Source organism: Podarcis pityusensis, assembly GCF_964106645.2.
Source record: "Podarcis pityusensis genome assembly, chromosome: Z".
NCBI classification, from domain to species: domain Eukaryota; kingdom Metazoa; phylum Chordata; class Lepidosauria; order Squamata; family Lacertidae; genus Podarcis; species Podarcis pityusensis.
Genome location: NC_138044.1, coordinates 42,948,756 through 42,967,816, shown reverse-complemented (window position 1 = coordinate 42,967,816; position 19,061 = coordinate 42,948,756). Strand labels below are relative to the sequence as shown.

The window sequence follows — 19,061 nt, the reverse complement described above, 5'->3', positions numbered from 1 at the left end:
CTGCACTGGATTGGTTTTTCTGCCACGATGTCCAGCAAGGATGCAAATTTAACTAACCATTGACTGGCCCACTGTTTGATCATCTGATCGGAGCAAAGAGAAGTACCCTGATAGCTTTCCAGTGGCTTATCACATAGTAGTTGCCAAATAGGGCTTCTTCATGGTGTTGCTCCATGTCACTTTGATAAGGGATGGAAGGGTAGCCCATGTGAGGACTGACTCACAAATGCTGGTGTGGGTGCGGCTGTGAATAAAGTAATACTGTGTGACATGACCACCTGTCAGTCATCTGACATCCCTATGACATCAGGGTGATGCATTTGATGCTACCGCCAATCAGCTGATTGGGGCTGACCACAAGCTTCACATTCTCAACTTCATTGCTGAGTTCCCCATCTGCAGTTGGTGGCAATCAAAGTTTTGGATTACTCTTTTATGGAGATAGGTGAAAGGAGACCTGTTTTTTGGTGCTCATGCCAACTCTCCAGAACCACCTTTCAAAGGAGGTCTGCCTTGTTATTATGTTCATAAAATATTGGATTTAGCTTCTCCTTGTTACTATAATTATAGTTGTCGATACTATAATTATAGTTGTTGTTACCATCATTGTTACTACGACAGGTGTTACTAATAGGTGGAAACTTCAAGGAAGCAGATTTTGGCTAAACATTAAGGAGAAGAGTTCTAAAATTTAAAGGATTCTTACAGTGGAATGGTCTTCCTTCGATGGTGGTGAGCCAAGGTTGGACAGCCATCTGTAGTTGCAAGATTCCTAGATTGAGCAGGGGGTTAAGACCACATGATTTCAAAGTTCCCTTCTAAATATTGCACCAGTTGCAATTAGTGGATGTGTTTTTAATTGTGTGTGTCTGTGTGGCCAAATCCACACCATACATTTAAAGCACTGTGATATTATTTTAAACAGTCATGACTTGTGCAAAGAAACTTGGCAACTGTAATTTGTTACAGGTGCAGAGAGTTGTTAGGAGACCCTTACTCCTCGCCACAGAGCAGCAGTTCCAAAGTTCATTGGGGAGGCGGATTGATTGCCAAACGACTCTGGTCCTCTCTCTCTCTCTCTCTCTCTCTCTCTCTGTGTGTGTGTGTTGTGTGCGTGTGAGAGAGCGAGAGAGAGAGCTTTGAATAATTTTGTGCAGAATGTTTGCAAACTTTTTTTTTAATTGCCAAATGAATATTAGAAGATATCTTGTCTCCTCAAGCATTTATGGGAGTCAGCTGCACAAGACTGTGTGTTATCTTGCCATGATGCATGGAATTAAGTCTTGGAGCCTCATCAGTTGTGAAGGAATAATTTATGCCACCATTTCTCCTTGTCAGGTGTTCAGAACATGACAGATATTTTCCCGCTTTCGGCCTATTAAAGATTAGCTCATTCTCTTCTACCTTTTCATATTCTTTGTAATATAAGAAATATGTTTCATTCTTATCAGCCTTCTGTTGATTTCATTTTAAGAAGTTTACCAATAATACCCAAAGATTAATTTATTTACCCTGGAGACAAAGCATCCAAGCTGCACAGTTTAGACGTTCAAAGAAAGAGAAAAATCAAGCCTTTCTGCCATAGAAAGGTAAAAAAAAAGAAAAGAGAGCTTCAAACACTCTGTTCACTCTGTCCCCAACCCGGTGCCCTCCAGATGTTTTGGAAAACAAACTTCCATCTTCCCTGAATAAATGGCAATGCTCCTTAGTGCTGATGAAGAGAATTAGGCTGGAGACCCACAGAGTGTGGGTAGCTGCCCCTAACATCATCTTCCGGCTGGGGAGGGTGGGGTACAAATAAATTATTATTATTATTATTATTATTATTATTATTATTATTATTATTATAGGGATAGGGGAGAAAATTGCTCCATTTCTCATTTAAAGCCAAATCCAGATCACTCACACATTCTCAAACACTGAGCATACCAAACCACAGCCATCCTTCCAGTATTCACACTCCCCCACATTTTGCAATCTAGCCAAGCAATATGTATGACAACACATCTGCTAAGGTAAAGTATGAGTAAACTGCATACATTTGTGAAAAGAGCATTGGTGAAAAGAACACACGCCCAACCAAGCCTGTAGATTTTTCAACAACTTTTGATGGTGTAGCAGCATGTTGAGAACAGCTACTCAACCGGTTGGCTACCTGTTTACCTAGGTGACTAGGCCATTTCCAAATCTTGAATGCTGCCCCATGTGGTGAGCTCGGGTATAACCTTCCAGGTCTAGTTTGGCTTCTCCAATCCAGGCTGGGCATTGGTTTTTTTTCCTGGGCAGGGATGTGTATATAAGGACTTCCTTTTCCAGCTGAACCTTTCTTGAGCAGCAGGATCTTCATGAGCTGTGGTGACTTCCTGTATCCTCACATGGTCATTGATCCTGCTTCCTGGTTTGCCATTTCTCTTACCTTACCCATCAGTTCTGACTATTGTCCTGTCTCATGGTTCCTGTCTCTTGTCCCACTTCATACATGGGAAGGTCTCAGTGGCTGACTGCCAGCTTTGCATGCAGAAGGTCCCGGGTTCAAATTCCAACATGTCCGCTGTGTGAAACCCAGCCAGTGTAGCCCATGCCAATCTAGGCAGTCGGAGTTGGCATAAGCCCAACTTCCTATGTTCCCTTTCCCACAACCCAGCCTTGCCATGCACAGAGAGGCTCTACCCCTCCCCCAAAAGGGCTAACTCATCTTTTGTAGCCTACAGTTGGGGATATCAGAGAAGTCTGATTAAAAGAGAAAATCGGGGCAGAAATTGATGGTGTTTGCTTATTCGTCCCATGTTCATAACAGAAACCAACCCAGTGAACACAGTCAGTATTGAAATGAGTGGGGTGCAATAAAACAATAGCAATGTAATGAATGCAATTTACATAATTAATTTCATAAGTCACACAATTTTGTCTCAGTGGACAGAGAGACAAATGGTGCCATTTTGGGCAGAAGGTGAACTGCAGTGGAATGGAAACATTGCTGTATGTGGCAAGCAAATGATGGGATGTAATACAAAGCCTTCTTACATCCGAACCTACAGTAAACAAGCACTGATCTGCATGAGCACACAGACTGGCATCTTAAAACATTTTGTGAGGCTCTTTGCAAGTTTAGCAAAGAATGCATTGGCCCATTTACATCTGGAGCTCAAACAGCTTCCATTTCTGTGGTTTCCCTACAAATTTTGCTTTATTTTGTTTACGGTATCAGTCACAATGAATGGAAATAGGAAAGTCTGCCAAGGCTGCTATTGGGAATTCCCAGCTGCCTAATATATCAGTGTCTTCTTCTTGTCTGTTCTTGATGGGGTCCAGCAGCAGGTCAGCATCCTAAGGTAAAAGAAAGGCTTCTCAAAGTGAGCAGGAGTTGGGGAAAGAAAATTAATAGGAGCCAGCATCTGCTGATCTCTCCAACAATAAGGAATTTTCACGGCCAACATTTATAGAGAGGCACAAGATGCAGTCTCTGCAAGGAACCAGATTTCAACTTTCTGCCCTGAGATGCCAAAAATATTTCAACAGGAAATGCTAAAGGAAGTTGAACTTTGAATTATAATTTCAATGACTGTCTAGCAGAATGGATTAACGCTTTGGCACGGCACCTTTTGAGGCTATGGGTTGACTCTGGCAGGATAAAAACCTGTCTGTTTTGACAGATGAAAAAGGTCACAAGTGAAGCAATGTCAGGTGTTAGCCCAATCTTTAAAAGGGGGAGGGGGATCTGGATTAGGTGATAGATGTAAAAAAGAAGAGTGAAAGAAAAACCTCCCCCCGGATATATTAGTTGAGACATCAACTGGAATCTCTTCTAAGAACATTGAGATACTTACTTTTTATTTTTAAAGAGATGCTAGGGATCAAATGAAACCCATATTTTTTTTCCTGGTCTTATTTACATTTGTGCATTAATTAAAGAGAGTTTAAGGGGGATGAGCAACATATAAGGTGAGCTTTCAGATATGCCTGGTTGCATCCCCCTCTTCAATATAACGGTTGTGATCCTGGCAGTGATATAAATCTAAATGTTTGGAATGTCTAAAACTGAAATGACATTATGGTTGCATATGCAGTCTCCTTGGTTCTTGCCTCCAAGAGAGCTGTTTCTAGCAAACAAGAGCCCTGATTCTAAGGGTATTTGAAGGACCAGTTTACACAGCTGAGAGGCAGTTTTCTTCACCTGCAGTGAGCAGTGAAGCAGGGGCGGGGGGCATTTCTTCCAATGCTTTAATTTCCCATGGAATATTTTCCATTTCATAAGTTCATTAGTAACAAAGAATGGGCGCCAAATACAATATAATGGATGCCAAATACAATATAAGGCAAGCTTGGTAGTTTCAAAGTGTTTAGTTTTGTTTACTAAAATAGAAGTAAAATAAACATTCTAAAATGAGACCACTCCCTAGGGCATCTGAAAATTTTCAGTGCAAACTGAAAGTTTTCCAGTGCAACTGAGTCTCATTTGCAAATTACCACTTCTTGAGGAAACAACTATCTCAATACAAATGTTTCCGAAGAACCCACATTACTGGCAGTGAGGGTAGCATGTTTGCAACCCCCTCCCCCCCATGCCAGGAGGTAAACTGGGCAACTGCCCAGGGTCCCATACCTTTGCATTTTTCTGTCAGATTGGTTATCTAATTTAATCCCCTTTAACTCAGATTTAAAGCAGCCTTCAATTGCTCAGAGACATCTGCATAGGAATTGGTTTGCATTTTGCAGTCTATTTTTCAAAGTTTTCCAGCAAAAGAGACAGGGGAAGGGATGTTGCCAGCTGAAACCTCTTTTGATATAAATGGGGATTTCCACTTAAAAACCAATCTGTCTCTGGACAGCCCAATAGCTGGAAGGCTTTCCAATAGAGTTGCAAAGAGCTTTTTTACAATCTTAGGTTTGTCACAGTCGTGTGTCTGGTGAACTCACCTCATCTGTGCCAAAAAAGAACTACTTGGCACTCTGTCCTCAGTGGATTTTGGAAGGGACCGCTGATCTTCTTTGACTGGCCCAGCAGCAATTAGGCACACAGGCAAAGAGATTCAGTGAATTCCTTAGTTTCCTTTTTTTGAAATATTTGCATTGGCAAACATTAACATTCCACAAGTAAAACAAATATGATTCATCCCTACCCTAATGCAAATTGGCGCTTGCTTCCAAATGTCACACAGATTTAGAAAAGGAAAAATGAGCCCACCCCCAATAATATAAGAAAGCAAGAAGAGCCATGCTGGAGCAAAGCAAAAGTCGAGCTAGTTCAGCATTATTTTCCTACAAAAGCAACCAGTTGCCTATGGGAAGCCCTCAAGCAGGCCCTGAATGCAATCAGACTCTCTTGCTCATAATCTCCTACATACTGCCTCTGCTGCAGGAGGAAATATATAGACACCTTGACTAGTAGCCATCGATAGCCTTCTTCTCCTATATTCACACAGCATTGTTTCTGTTCCACTGCGGTTCATCTTCCACCAAAAGTACATTATTCAACCCACTGGCAAAATTGCGTAACTTATGTAATTTATGTAGTTATGTTCCACGTCCATCATTCCACCTATTCATTCCAATGCAAAGGAAACACAATGCATATAGGAGAGGAGCGTAATCTAATTACTTATCGTTTGTGGACTGAAAGCAACAGCAGCAGCGAGTACCAATCATAAATGCTGGATTGATTTCCATTCAGGACACGAGACAACTAAGTAGATATTTGCAATTTCTGCTCGTTTATGTTTTTCATGCAGTTCTCCAACATCCCTATCTGTATCACAAAGTGGCTGCTTCAGATTACTTGATGTAATGGATGGGTGGTATCATTTAATTCAGGGTGGTGAATATTTGTTTGGTTTTTTTGACCAGAGGTTCTCATTTCCCCTTGGCTGTGATCCTTCAGCAGCCACACCTTCAACAGCAGTCTTGTGGTGGGTGTGACCACACCATGGTACAAACACACTCTTAGATGCCCACACCACAGGGCACACATCTACAGGACAAGAAGAGAAAGAGAGAGAATAACCCCCATACAGATCAACTGAGGAGGCTGCTACTACCCACTTCCTGCTCATCAGTTGATCAGTGTGAGGTACTATGGAGGATGAATGACACCTTATTCAGAGATGAACAAGTTTATAAAAAGGCCCAAAAAACCTTGAGAGACTATTTTGAGATAAATATGAACACTAAGGTTGAAAAAAGAGTAATCTGGGACACAAGCAAAGCGGTTATGAGAGGGTTCCTGATACAACAGAATGCAATAAAGAAGAGAAGCCAAAATGAGAAGAAAGATAAAATTTTGGAGAAAATAAAAGAAAGTGAGAAGAAATTGAGAGCAAAACCAAAGTCGCAGGAAATTTTGAGAGAAATAAAGTTATATCAAGTACAATATATGGAAATGATGAATCAGGAAATAGAATGGAAAATTAAACAAATGAGACAAAAAACATTTGAATCAGCTAATAAATGTGGGAAATTGCTGGCTTGGCAAATGAAAAAAAGACAAAAATTAAATACTATTACAAATTTAGAAGTGGAAGGAAAAAACATACATAACCCAACTGAGATTAGAAACTGTTTCCAGAGGTATTTTAAACAATTATATACACAAGGGCCACAGAAAGAAATGGACATAGACCGATTTCTGAAGATAAATGGATTACAAAAAATCTCTCAAGAAGGTAAACTAATGTTGAATTATAAAATATCTGAACAGGAAGTAGAAGGTGCCATTCAAAATATGCAATTAGGCAAATCTCCAGGACTGGATGGGCTGACTTCTAGATATTATAGATCCTTGAAAGAGTGGTTAGTACAACCTTTAAAGGAAGCCTGCAATGAAATATTGGAAGGGAAAAGGGCACCAGAGTCGTGGAAAGAAGCGTATATTACACTTATACCGAAAACAGAGACTGAAAAGACTCAGCTGAAGAACTACCGCCCAATATCATTACTTAATGTGGATTACAAAATTTTTGCAGACATTTTGGCCAAGAGATTGAAAAAAGTGTTGATGGAGGAGATTCATAAAGACCAAGCGGGCTTTCTCCCGGGAAGACACTTGTCTGACAATTGGAGGAATATAATAGATATTTTGGAAAAACTAGAAGTGAACATAAATACTAAAGCAGTTTTGATATTTGTGGACGCGGAGAAAGCTTTTGATAATATCACTTGGAGTTTTATGAAGAAGAACCTACAGGGGATGGGGGTAGGCCAAGGCTTTGAAAACGGTATAAGTGCAATTTATTCAGAACAAAAGGCTAAACTAATTGTAAATAATGTAGTGACGGAAGAATTTAAGATAGAAAAAGGGACACAACAAGGTTGCCCAATTTCCCCATTGCTTTTTATATCGGTCCTGGAGGTTTTGCTGAATATGATTAGAAGGGACCAGTTGGTTAAAGGTATACAAGTCGGAGCTAAACAGTACAAATTGAGAGCATTTGCAGATGACTTAGTACTGACATTACAGGAGCCAGAATCTAGTACTAAAAGGGTTTTAGAACTGATTCAAGAATTTGGTCAGGCTGCAGGATTTAAACTGAATAAGTTAAAAACCAAGGTATTAGAGAAAAATTTAACACCGATTGAGAGAGAGAGGTTTCAGAATGAGACAGGTTTGACAGTGGTTAAGAAAGTGAAATACCTGGGGATTAATATGACAGCAAAAAATGGGAATTTATTTAAAGACAATTATGAAAAATGCTGGACCGAAGTGAAAAAAGATTTAGAAATTTGGTCAAACTTGAAGCTTTCACTGTTGGGTCGTATTGCTGCGATAAAAATGAATGTATTGCCTAGAATGTTGTTTTTGTTTCAAACATTGCAAATTGTGGACAAAATGGATTGCTTCAAGAAGTGGCAGAGAAACATTTCTAGATTTGTCTGGCAGGGCAAGAAGCCCAGAATAAAATTTAAGATATTAACTGATGCAAAGGAAAGGGGTGGATTTGCCCTGCCAGACTTTAAACTTTACTGTGAATCAGCAACTTTCTGCTGGTTGAAAGAATGGCTGCTTCTTGAAAATACAGACATTTTGGATTTAGAAGGTTTTAACAACGTATTTGGATGGCATGCATATCTGTGGTATGATAAGGTCAAAGCACATAAAGCATTCAAGAATCATATTGTCAGGAAAGCATTGTTTAATGTTTGGATAAGATACAAGGATTTATTGGAAAATAAAACCCCAAGGTGGCTGTCACTGATGGAAGCGAAAGCTCTGAAAAGGCTCAATATGGAGGCCAAATGGCCGAAATATTGGGAAATTTTGGAACAAGACGGAGATAGACTGAAATTACAGAGTTTTGAAAAATTAAAAAAATAAAGTGCGAGACTGGCTTCATTATTATCAGATAATGGAGGCATATAATATGGACAAGAAAATTGGCTTCCAGGTGGAAAAATCAAAATTGGAAACAGAACTGTTAGAACCCAAAACTAAGAATCTGTCAAGAATGTATAACTTGCTGCTGAAATGGAATACTCAGGATGAAACGGTGAAATCTGCTATGATTAAATGGGCACAAGATGTTGGACATAACATAATGATGGCTGACTGGGAACAGTTATGGACCACAGGTATGAAGTTTACGGCATGCAATGCCTTAAGAGAGAATATTATGAAAATGATATACAGGTGGTACATGACCCCAGTCAAGCTTGCAAAAATCTATCATTTGCCCGATAATAAATGTTGGAAATGTAAAGAAACTGAAGGTACATTCTTTCACCTTTGGTGGACGTGCCCAGGGATTAAGGCTTTCTGGGAGATGATCTATAATGAATTGAAAAAGGTATTTAAATATACCTTCTTGAAGAAACCAGAGGCCTTTCTCCTGGGCATAGTCGGCCAATTGGTGCCAAAGAAGGATAGAACTTTTTTTATGTATGCAACATCAGCAGCAAGAATACTTATTGCGAAGTATTGGAAGACACAAGACCTACCCACTCTGGAAGAATGGCAGATGAAGGTGATGGACTATATGGAACTGGCGGAAATGACTGGCAGAATCCGAGACCAGGGAGAAGAGTCGGTGGAAGAAGATTGGAAGAAATTTAAAGACTATCTACAGAAATATTGTAAAATTAATGAATGTTAGAATGATGTTGGATAGAAATTAAGTGGTTTTCAGCTGTAATACTTTAAGGGAATATGAAAAATGGATTATTTATAGGTAAAAATTTAACGTTACAATATTTTAAGATTAAAGACTCGGATAAACAAAGAGGGTAAGGATTTGCTGAACCAACAAACCGAACTGGAATACAAAAAAGGGAGGCGTGAGGAGGTCCGGGAAACAAGCTAATGAAAAATAAGTAATGGAAAGATTGAGTTGTTTTTAACCATTTTTATTTTGTATTTTCTTCTTTTTTATTTTTATTTTGTAATATTTTGAAAATCTTAATAAATATCTTATAAAAATAAAAAAAGATCAGTGTGAGGTACTAGTTGGCAGTACTAGGCTAGGCAAAGAGGTTCAAGCCTCTCTTCTCACTCCAGCAGTCTGATGGAGATTGAAATTGCCCACTCCATGGTCATGAGATAGATCATCTGATGAGTGAAGAGGGGGTTAGTTCATGATTCAAATTTCCATTGCAGCAGTGGACTGAGCAGAGAGTTTTAAACCTCTCTGCCAAGCCCAGCACTGTGTCTAGTTTAAAGGCAATTATACTCAGCACTGGCAAAATAAGTGGTCAAAGGGAACCACTAGGGGTTCACCACTCCTGATTTAATTGATTACCTTAGTGAGATTAATTAAAAACTCATTTGATTGACTAGAAAGGTGCCTAGATTAAGTGGGCACCAGATTTTAAAATACAAAGACACAAAATCATTGTGTCTAATCAATATAAACAATAAACTGCAGGTGGCAAGCACCATCTTAAAAGAGGTGTTCCTCTTTAGCTCCCCAGCAGGATGGAATTATTCTTCTCAAAAGCATGAAAGAATGCTTTTTGTTTCACAGCCATTATTTTCACTCATACCCAAATTGCTGCAAATTTAATTGATTAGCCAACGAAAACTCAAATCAACATTTCTATAATCAGGTGAAAGCCCTCTTATTTCATTCACAGAGAGCATTGCCACTATAAAATCACCCAAACCAATGTAAGAAGACATGTAGCAATAATCTGCCACAAAGTGCTCAATGCTGATTTTATTTTCCATATGTAAAATCCTCATTAAAATAAAGAATAAATAGCACTGCTATTACAGTGAGGCGACTGTCTTTACATAGAAAGTGGAAACCATAGCTCTGTTTCTTCTTCCAGATTTTGCCTTGCAACCACAAAAGGGGAAAAGGAGATCTGACACAGAGTGTGTTGGACGGATCTCATTTGTAGAATATTTACCTTTGCATGCAGAAGGTCCCAGTCTCAAACCCTGGTTTCTCAAGACAGGATTAGTATAGACTATTTCCTGAAACCCTGGAAAGCCACTCCAAGTCAGTTCACAAAATGAGGTCCTCCAGGGCTCTCTATATCTGACCCTCAAGACTCTCCAAATCCATACTTCTCACCATCCCTGCTCTGTGCCCTTCCAGAGTGCTTTGCCCAGAATATATCCTTGAACCTTGATATGTCCAATACTTGATTGGATGGAAGATGGAGAAAGTTGTCCGTGCCCTCCATAGCTGCAAGCTGCTTCCCAGCCTAGCTGCTTTGGGGTGACATCAGCTGATGGCTGGGGGTGGATTTCAGCCCTGCTGGGTGCTGCTTTGCCAGTCCAATTTTACAGGTGGGGGAGACCAACCACCTACCAGTTGCCTAACATCACCATAACACCAGATGATTAGCAGGTGGGTGGCCCCACCCAGCTGTCAAAAGCTAGCCCATAGTGTGGGGGTGAGAGATAAAGATCTGGCCTGCCAGACCAAAAAGGTTGACCACCTTTGTCATACACTAATATTGCAATGACAGATTTTATGCTTCTGCATTTTCAGAGCGTGGGAAGTGGTAGGAAACGAATAGAGGCTAAGCACTCAATTGCTGGCTGTTGTTTAAAGAGAGAGCCAAGTGGTAATTTTGCAAGGATCACATCTCAAATATTTGGCTATTTCACAGGTCGTAAAATGATTACTCTGAAACTCTTTGCTTATCAGGGTGACATTGTATGTTGTGTGACCCTCCAAAAATTGGAGGTTATCTTACCATTCATTTGAAATGCAAACTGAATAGAAAATCTATAGCTTATTGCCCTGTGTTTTAAAGTGAAACCAGGCACTCTACTGACCTCCTATTTACATTTTCTTGAGAACAGGGCAGGGGGAACAGCAACCATAAAAGCTATCAAGAAGCATTTCACAGCAAGCAAATTAATTGGTTTTTACTGTATTTGAATAGAGCTATTGTCAAATAAAACATGCCATGACAGTTAATAGTGTCATTTAGAGGCATAAAATTATTGGCTTATTTGTTATTGGATAAAAACAAAGGCAAACACTTTGTATTAGGAAGTTTTAATGTGTTTAAAATCCTCATTAGGGATTTATGGACATTCTTGCTTAGCAGAGTGCCTCATTAATTTGAGGCTAAACAGTTACAATTCTGTGTTACAATTCCGGTATTTCAGTATGTGGGGGTGGCAGTGGGGTTTGTATGCGTGTTTTTTGTGTTTCCAACTTTCCTGTTTTCTTTAATTAGATCTTGCATTAGAACCTGGGCTGCACACTGCTGGAAATGTAGAATTTAATTAATGCAATTTATAAATTGAATGGAAGTGAGTTATTTTAGGATCTCCTTCTCCCTTTACATTTTAGGGAGCAGTTAAGAAGTGTGATGTGTGAGCACATACAGATCTAAGAGTTTTTCGAATCTCAGGGAAGGCTAGAGACCTCAATAGTGAATACATTTAGCAGTGTCTCTTTGCATCAATAGATCAAAGTGGTTTAATTAGAAATGTAACTAAAGAGGAGGTAGTAAAAATCCTGTTGAAATCCAGACTTCTTTAGCTTTTTAAGTTATGCATTGTAGCAAAGAAGGACTTCTTCAGCTATTTTACATCCTCAACCAGGGGCAGTTAATATAATCTCACCACCATTGCCATCCAAAAGCAATTATAATAATGCAACACTTCTCTTGCACTGCTTCAATTTACAAAGTTGACTTGGAAGTAGAAAATTAAGTTTGTTACATTACTAAAGTCTATTCTTCTTTTATCCATTTTTGTGAATATTTTTTACTTCAAATATTTCAACCAGATTGTTGACCAGAGCTGGTTATAGGGAGTATACAACTCCCCTGTTGCAACAGCTCCATTGGCACAATTCAAAGTTTGTTTGCTTTCACATTGACTGCCTGCTGAATTTTAAATGGTTGTAACCTGTCCAGGAACCTATGGGTGAGTGGAGGGTAATACATTTAATAATAGTAATAACAAGAATAATTCATTTCTCCCCTTCTAGGTCAACCTTCTCAGTGAGTCCAATTGTGTGGATGACATATTGCGGGTAAGTTGAAATGTTTCCATCTGTTATCACTTGAAAACCTGTGGAGCGGGGGCAGCTGATACTGTTGCGAACTTAGATCTGGTGCAAATCTCTGTTCATGCATGAAGGTTACTGAGTGATTTTGAGCCCAATCCATCTCCCTCAGACTAATCTAATGGGTTGGAAGGGAAGTAAAAATAAACAAATACATCAAATTGAAGTCACTGCTAGTCCTACTCAGGGTAGATCAATTCAAATTATTTTGCATGACTAACTTAGGTCCATTAATTTCAATGGGTTTACTCTTAGGGTGACTAGCATTGGATGCAACCATTGAGCTCTATGGAAGAAAGGTGGCGTGCACATACAGTGGTGCCTCGCAAGACGAAATTAATCCGTTCCGCGAGTCTCTTCGTCTAGCGGTTTTTTCGTCTTGCGAAGCAACCCTATTAGTGGATTAGCGGATTAGCGCTATTAGCGGTTTAGCGGCTATTAAAGGCTTATCGGTTTAGCGGCTTAGCTGCTAAAAGGCTATTAGCGGCTTAGCGGCTTAGAAAAGGGGGGGGGAGCGGGGAAAAAAATCTCAAGACTCGCAAGACATTTTCGTCTTGCGAAGCAAGCTCATAGGGAAATTCGTCCTGCGAAGCAACTCAAAAACGGAAAACCCTTTCGTCTAGCGGGTTTTCCGCCTTGCGAGGCATTCGTCTTGCGGGGCACCACTGTATAATAAATCCTACATACTAAAAGCAAACTCATTCTCCTCTGTATCCTCATGTAGCTAAAACACTGTTGGGAGGAGGAGGGGGGGTAATCAGGCAGGATTTCCCCCTTGTGTCCCCAGCCACTGTTTTGTGTAATAACTTGCCTAATAAAGGGTTACTGAGTTGTTGAAACTTGCTCACTATTTTGTGACATTTTGCATGGTCCTAGGAATGGTATTGCCCAACTGTGCATTTTGGAAAATCAGCATGGACAAAAAGTGTCTTTGGATAATAACGACATATATACCATGGTCATGTCCTAGAGGAAAGTCCATCTTCTCCATCATAAGAGACTGCAAGGGAAGATGTCCATACATTCTCCATTCCATTCCACTAATTCTCCTACTTGGAAAGTCTCGGTTTGGGGCCTTGAAATCTAGTGCAGGAACATTCATGGCAGTGATGGCGAACCTTTAGACCTCCAGTTGTTGCTGAACCTTTCAGCCCCCAAATATTGATGGCATATTATCCCCTGCCATTGGCTATGGTTCCTGGGGCTGATGGGAGTTGTAGTTCGGCAACCTCCAGAGACCCAAAGGTTCCCCACACCTGTTCTACTGTTCACAGCAATCTGTCCAGCCCAACACCAGACACACATTTTGACAAATTTAAGCCAGCCCAAAGAACCATTTACTACCCCCAAATAGAGGCCTCTGGGGAAATGGCTCCGCCAGGTGGAAGCTACAACACGTAGAGACACCACATGTATACTGTTCATCGTCAAAAAAAGTATTTATGTCACTTCAGAAAACTCTAAACAACATAAGACAAGCCTGCTGGATCAACCAATGCCTAGCATCTTGTCTAGCATCCTGTTCTCACAGTGGCCACCCAAGAACGTTGGGGAGCCAGCAAGCTAAGCATGAGCGCAACGGCATTCTTCCCCACTTGTGATTCCTAGCAACTGATAGTCAGAGGCATGCTGCTTGTGACAGGGGAAATAGAACATAGCCATCATGCTTGGTAGCCATCAATAGACTTATCCTCCTGCCTCCTGTGGGAGCAAGTTCTATAGTTTGACTATGCGGAGTGTGAACGAGTACTTTCTTCTATCTATCCTTGATCTTCCAGCGTTTAACTTCATAGGATGCCTGTAAGTTCTAGGGTTATAACAAAGGGAGAAGACATTTTTTCTCTATCTACTTTCTCCACACCATGCATAGTTTCACAAATGACCTTTCCATCCAGTGCAAGAGGATCCACATGTTAAATATTGTGCTCACCCCTTTGCCATCCAGTACTGAGAAACAGTTCCAATGAGAGTGGAGGAGGCTGTGAAGTGAAAGGCAATTATGAGTGTGGACTTCCTCTTGGTTTGTTCTGATTGGTTTGCTGGTGAGGTTAGAGGATGTTGCACCAGAGCAAGTTTTCTCTCACACTTTCCATGGCATTTCCCTGCCACTTTCCTTACTGCAAAAAGTCCAATCTGGATTTACCAATCCGCTACAATTGCACAGCCTGAATTTGTTGGTGTGTGATTGGACCCCATGTCAAAACAGCTGCAGTCTGGGAACTCCCCTAGTGTCTCAACAGATACCCACTCCAAGAACAGCACTACTCTAAGTTAGGAACACACATTCAGCTTTTGAACATTTGAACAAATAGCTGGACAGGTGTGATATTAATTAAAAGCTCTGTAGTCTTGAGCAAAAACAAAACCTGCCGATAATTAGAGTAAAATGACTTGAGTTAAATGAACAAAAGGCTGTAATTTATTCTCTCCTCTCTCCTTCTGATGACTGGATTCAATCTAATGACATTGGAGAATATGTAAATTGATCAGCAGGTGAAAATGCCCTTGACTGAGTAAATTATATGCGGTATTACCTTTCTCGTAGCATTTGAAAAAGCGCTAATCGACTTAATATGTACCAGCCATAGCTGAGGTGACTTGTTCACAAAGCAAAATTAGCCCACTAATAGGTTTATCCCAACATCCCCACCTTCCTTGTCACCCTATTCATTGTTTCCTCTTCTGACTTATATTAAAAAAAGAGATGCTGGAAAACTGCATAAGATGAGGGTGCTGATTGCATTTTGAAACACACCGGCACAGTGTCTAGCAGGGCTGCTCACAAGCCATTTCAATATTTTCTCATAGAATCCAGAGGTTTTGCTGGGAAGAGGTCGGGTAGGGGGGCAGGAGAGGAGATGATCTGAATTTCAAGTGACTTTACGGACGTCATTGGGCCTGAGAACAGCAAGCCACCCAGCATAGTAAATCATGCAAGCCTGTCAAATGTAGGAACACCTTGGGAAGGATGTGATGTCAAATATCAGTAACTTAGCAACCTAGCCCTTTTGCTGTCTGAAGAATGAGTAAGAATGGGCACTTTCCAACAGAAGAGTAGATAAATCAACCCATATGCCAGGAGCAGCCAGGGCTACAGACGGGAGACTTCAGGTCTTTGCACTACTGCCTTGCATGGTGCAAGTCAGAGAGAATGAGAGCCTTGTATTGTGATGTCCAATTGGCCCATGGCATTTGGAAGGACTATATGGGCATCATGGTCAGGGCAGCGGGTGGTGGTTTCCTGGATCTTCAATGCCCCAGGTTACTCACCTTGTCTCTACCTAAGGCTTAGCACCAGTGCTGGGGAGAACTCTTCGGCAAATATTTTTAGAGCTAGAATAGATATGGTGTCAGTTCCTGGCACTCTAGGGCAGCTGCCAAGGACTCAGGGCCCTGAAAGGGTCAACTGACAATGCCTGTCTTGGGCTGTCATTACACAGCAATTTGATAAGCACCATAACAGCAAGGCCTGGCAATTAAATCCCCATCACAACCATGCCCCAGAGCAAGATGGACACTCTGGGCAGGTTGATACATTTAAATGGCAGCAGCAAGTCTTAGGTGCTCTTGGGAGGGTTGCTGCTGCTGCCATATGCCATCAGGGAAGCCCACAAAAGGGCACCTCAAGAGTTGAAGGAGCTCCTAAGGAAGCTCCTGCCATGTTGGGAGGCAAAGGGAAGCAAAGGAAAGTGAGGCAGCATAGCGACACTGTGACTCTGCATGCATAACCTGTACTTATGTAGAGCCTTTTCTTACTCCAGGTAAACATGCAGACAGCAGAGGATGCGGCCGCAGCATGTGGCATTGTTAGCCTGTCCATGCTGCAGCCCCTTCACATGTTCTTTCAATACATGGGTGGGTCATTAGCGGGGCGGGGGGACCACAGTTATGAAAAACTTTTATCCAAACATATTCATAAGCTGCCTTGGAAACCTCAGTGACAGAAAGGCAAGTTACAAACAGGATGGATGGATGGGAGACCATTTTATTGTTCTGACCTATCCCCCTGGAGTTCCCTGTTTTGGCATAGGTTTAGTGAATTTCTGCTGCTGGCTTTGTTTTGTTCTGAAATTAATATGTGTTTGTTAGGACCTCTAACCTTTCGTAGTGGGCAGCATTGTGGCCGGGCATCTGGGCCACTGTAGTGACCCAGCTCAAGGGTGGGGATCGATGTCCCCTCCACGTCTGCCCCTGCCGTGTGACCCCTGCCCAGCAGGAGGAGGGGCTGTGGGTAATTTAAACAGTGGTGCGGCTGGGGGCTTCCCTCTCTTGCCTCCTTGCCAGATCTCCCTACCCACATGCCCTCTTTTTAAAGCTTTGTTATGGCATAACCTTGCTATGGACAAATGTCAGCCGCCTTGTTGTTGGGGCTGGGTAGGAATTTTTTCCACTTGGCGAATTGGCACCTGCCATTTGGTTTTCGCCTACCTAGTAGCAATCGCCACAACTTTGTAAGGTTAGGCATTGGGTAAGCCTTTTTTAAATGGAGGGGGGGTTGTAGCCTCTGCCTGCCCCTCCTCATTAAGGGTATCCTGTTAAAGGGATCCGGGGGTGTGGATCCTGGCCAAAACCTGGGCTAGGGCCATGCCATGACCCCAACGGGGACCCTCCAGGGTGCTCTTATTTGGTGTAAGTCATAGGGCTCCCTCTATCGGTGGTTTACCCTTAGTGTGACTCCCTGCAGACAGGTAGGAGTCAAGATATAGCCTGGCTTCACCCAATGCCTAAACCAAACTGCTCACATCTGCAGCCAATAAAGTTATGGCCTGTTTTAGCCCATAATCCTAAACACTCGTGTCAGTGTGTTTATTATTCAGCAGGGTACTGCGGGGCACTGGGCCTTGGCACGCAATTAGATTTCTTGTCCCAAAGTTCAGGGATGATGGGAGATGTAGTCCAGCAACATGTGGAAGGTCACATATTCTCCTTCCCTGTGCTGTTGGCGTGAGACTTCTGCCTGGCTGGCTGTCTTGGAAAATATGTTTTATTGTTTGTGCAGAAAGGAGACAGAATTAATGGAAAGCATGACCCGTCAATGACATATGTAGGGCAGGCATGGAGAGTGTGTAGCCCTCTGGATGTTGTTGGACTCCAACTCCTATCAGCTTCATTGAGCATGGCTAGTAGTTATAAGGTATGGTGAAAATTGTAGTCCAACAGTGTGTGGGCACCAGGTCCACCAATTCCCCATCCAAGATGTAGGTGTTCTTGGAGGGGAAACTAGGGTTATATCCATCACTAGTCCTACTCAGAACAAACCCACTGAAATTAATAAACATGACTAACATTAGACCCATTAATTTCAGTGGGTTTACTCTGAGTAGGACTCGGCTGAGTACAACCCCTTGTCTTAAGAGGCAATTTTTCCTAACATCTCAGTCTCTATGGATTTATTTGAGTAATCTTCTCTTGTGGGCTGGGTGAGGCAAGGACTGGAGTAGAAACTGATCTGTCTAGCTTGGCAATTTTTGTGCTGCCAGAGGATTCCCTGACACAGGAAAATTGCCCTTTGGCCGCATCTCCCTTGTTTTACATATGCTGCGTGTTCCCAGCTGTGCAATAATTAGACGTTGAGGGGGATGGAATCTGTCCCAGAAAATTTATATTCTGTGTCAAACACTAATCATTTGTACAGGTGTGGAGATGATGATGATGCAGAGCTTAAGACAATGCAGCATCAGGGTCACATAAGTAGATCTCAGTGAGGCATCATAAATCTGGCCCAGTTTCATTTGCTCGGCAATATTTTCGATATCCGCAATATGTTAGACAAATCAGCAGTGGAAATTGAGATGTAAAGGCTAGTAAAAACATCAAGACTGGCTCAGCTTCTTTGCATGAAAGAGAGAGAGAGAGAGAGAGAGAGAGAGAGAGAGAGAGAGAGAGAATTTGGAATGCAATCCCGTGGCTCCTAAAAAATGTATCTTAGAGGCACCTCACTTGCTTTTTGAGCCTTTGAACTGGAGATGCTGGGGACTGAACCTGTGACCTTTCTAGCAACACCCCTACATATTCTACAGCATGTACCTCCAGACTGAAGTTGCTAGAGAGGGGTTTGTTTCCCCCCATTTTAAGCATTTGATTTTTGGTCAACAGTCCCTCAGTCAAAAGAAGTATAAATTAACTAGAGACCTCTGTTTTCTGTTCCTTATCAGCTTTGGGCCAAGACTTCCTATATATAAAGTCTAAGTCCAGAAGCAAAGATATTTTACAAGGAGCAATACATTTAAAGATAGATGTTAGATGGCGAGCCATGTGTGGTCTGCACATCATACAGAGCAGATGTTTTTAAAAACTAACTGAAACTGTGTGATGGTGTCTATCAGCAATGGGGAATGCTCTTATCCCCAACAAAAATTAGGGATTGGTCAGGAAAGTATTGTTTTCTATAACTGAGTTTTTGGGGAGCACATTTGTCTTGACTCTCTGATTCAAGATTCCTTGCCAGTTTTTCTTTTAATAGGAACACTTCTTCATCACTGTAGATAGCATTACATCCTTGCATTGCTTATTGACAGAACATACTCTGCAGGCTGGTTGGCAAAACTCAAAGGTCCACTAGCCATTAGTTTAAAATAGCGTGAGACCAGACCT

The 19,061-nt window shown here is 41.5% G+C and overlaps 1 protein-coding gene across 7 annotated transcripts in view; it reads left to right on the top strand.

Annotated features, from left to right (window-relative positions):
* AFF2 (ALF transcription elongation factor 2) overlaps positions 1 to 19,061 on the top strand; it is a 396,915-nt gene that overhangs the window by 219,086 nt on the left and 158,768 nt on the right. For all 7 annotated transcript variants that reach the window (XM_080991062.1, XM_080991061.1, XM_080991060.1 and 4 more), the window contains exon 4: positions 12,390 to 12,434. In XM_080991062.1, coding sequence (XP_080847188.1) covers positions 12,390 to 12,434 — 45 coding nt within the window. The remainder of the gene's footprint in view (positions 1 to 12,389; positions 12,435 to 19,061) is intronic.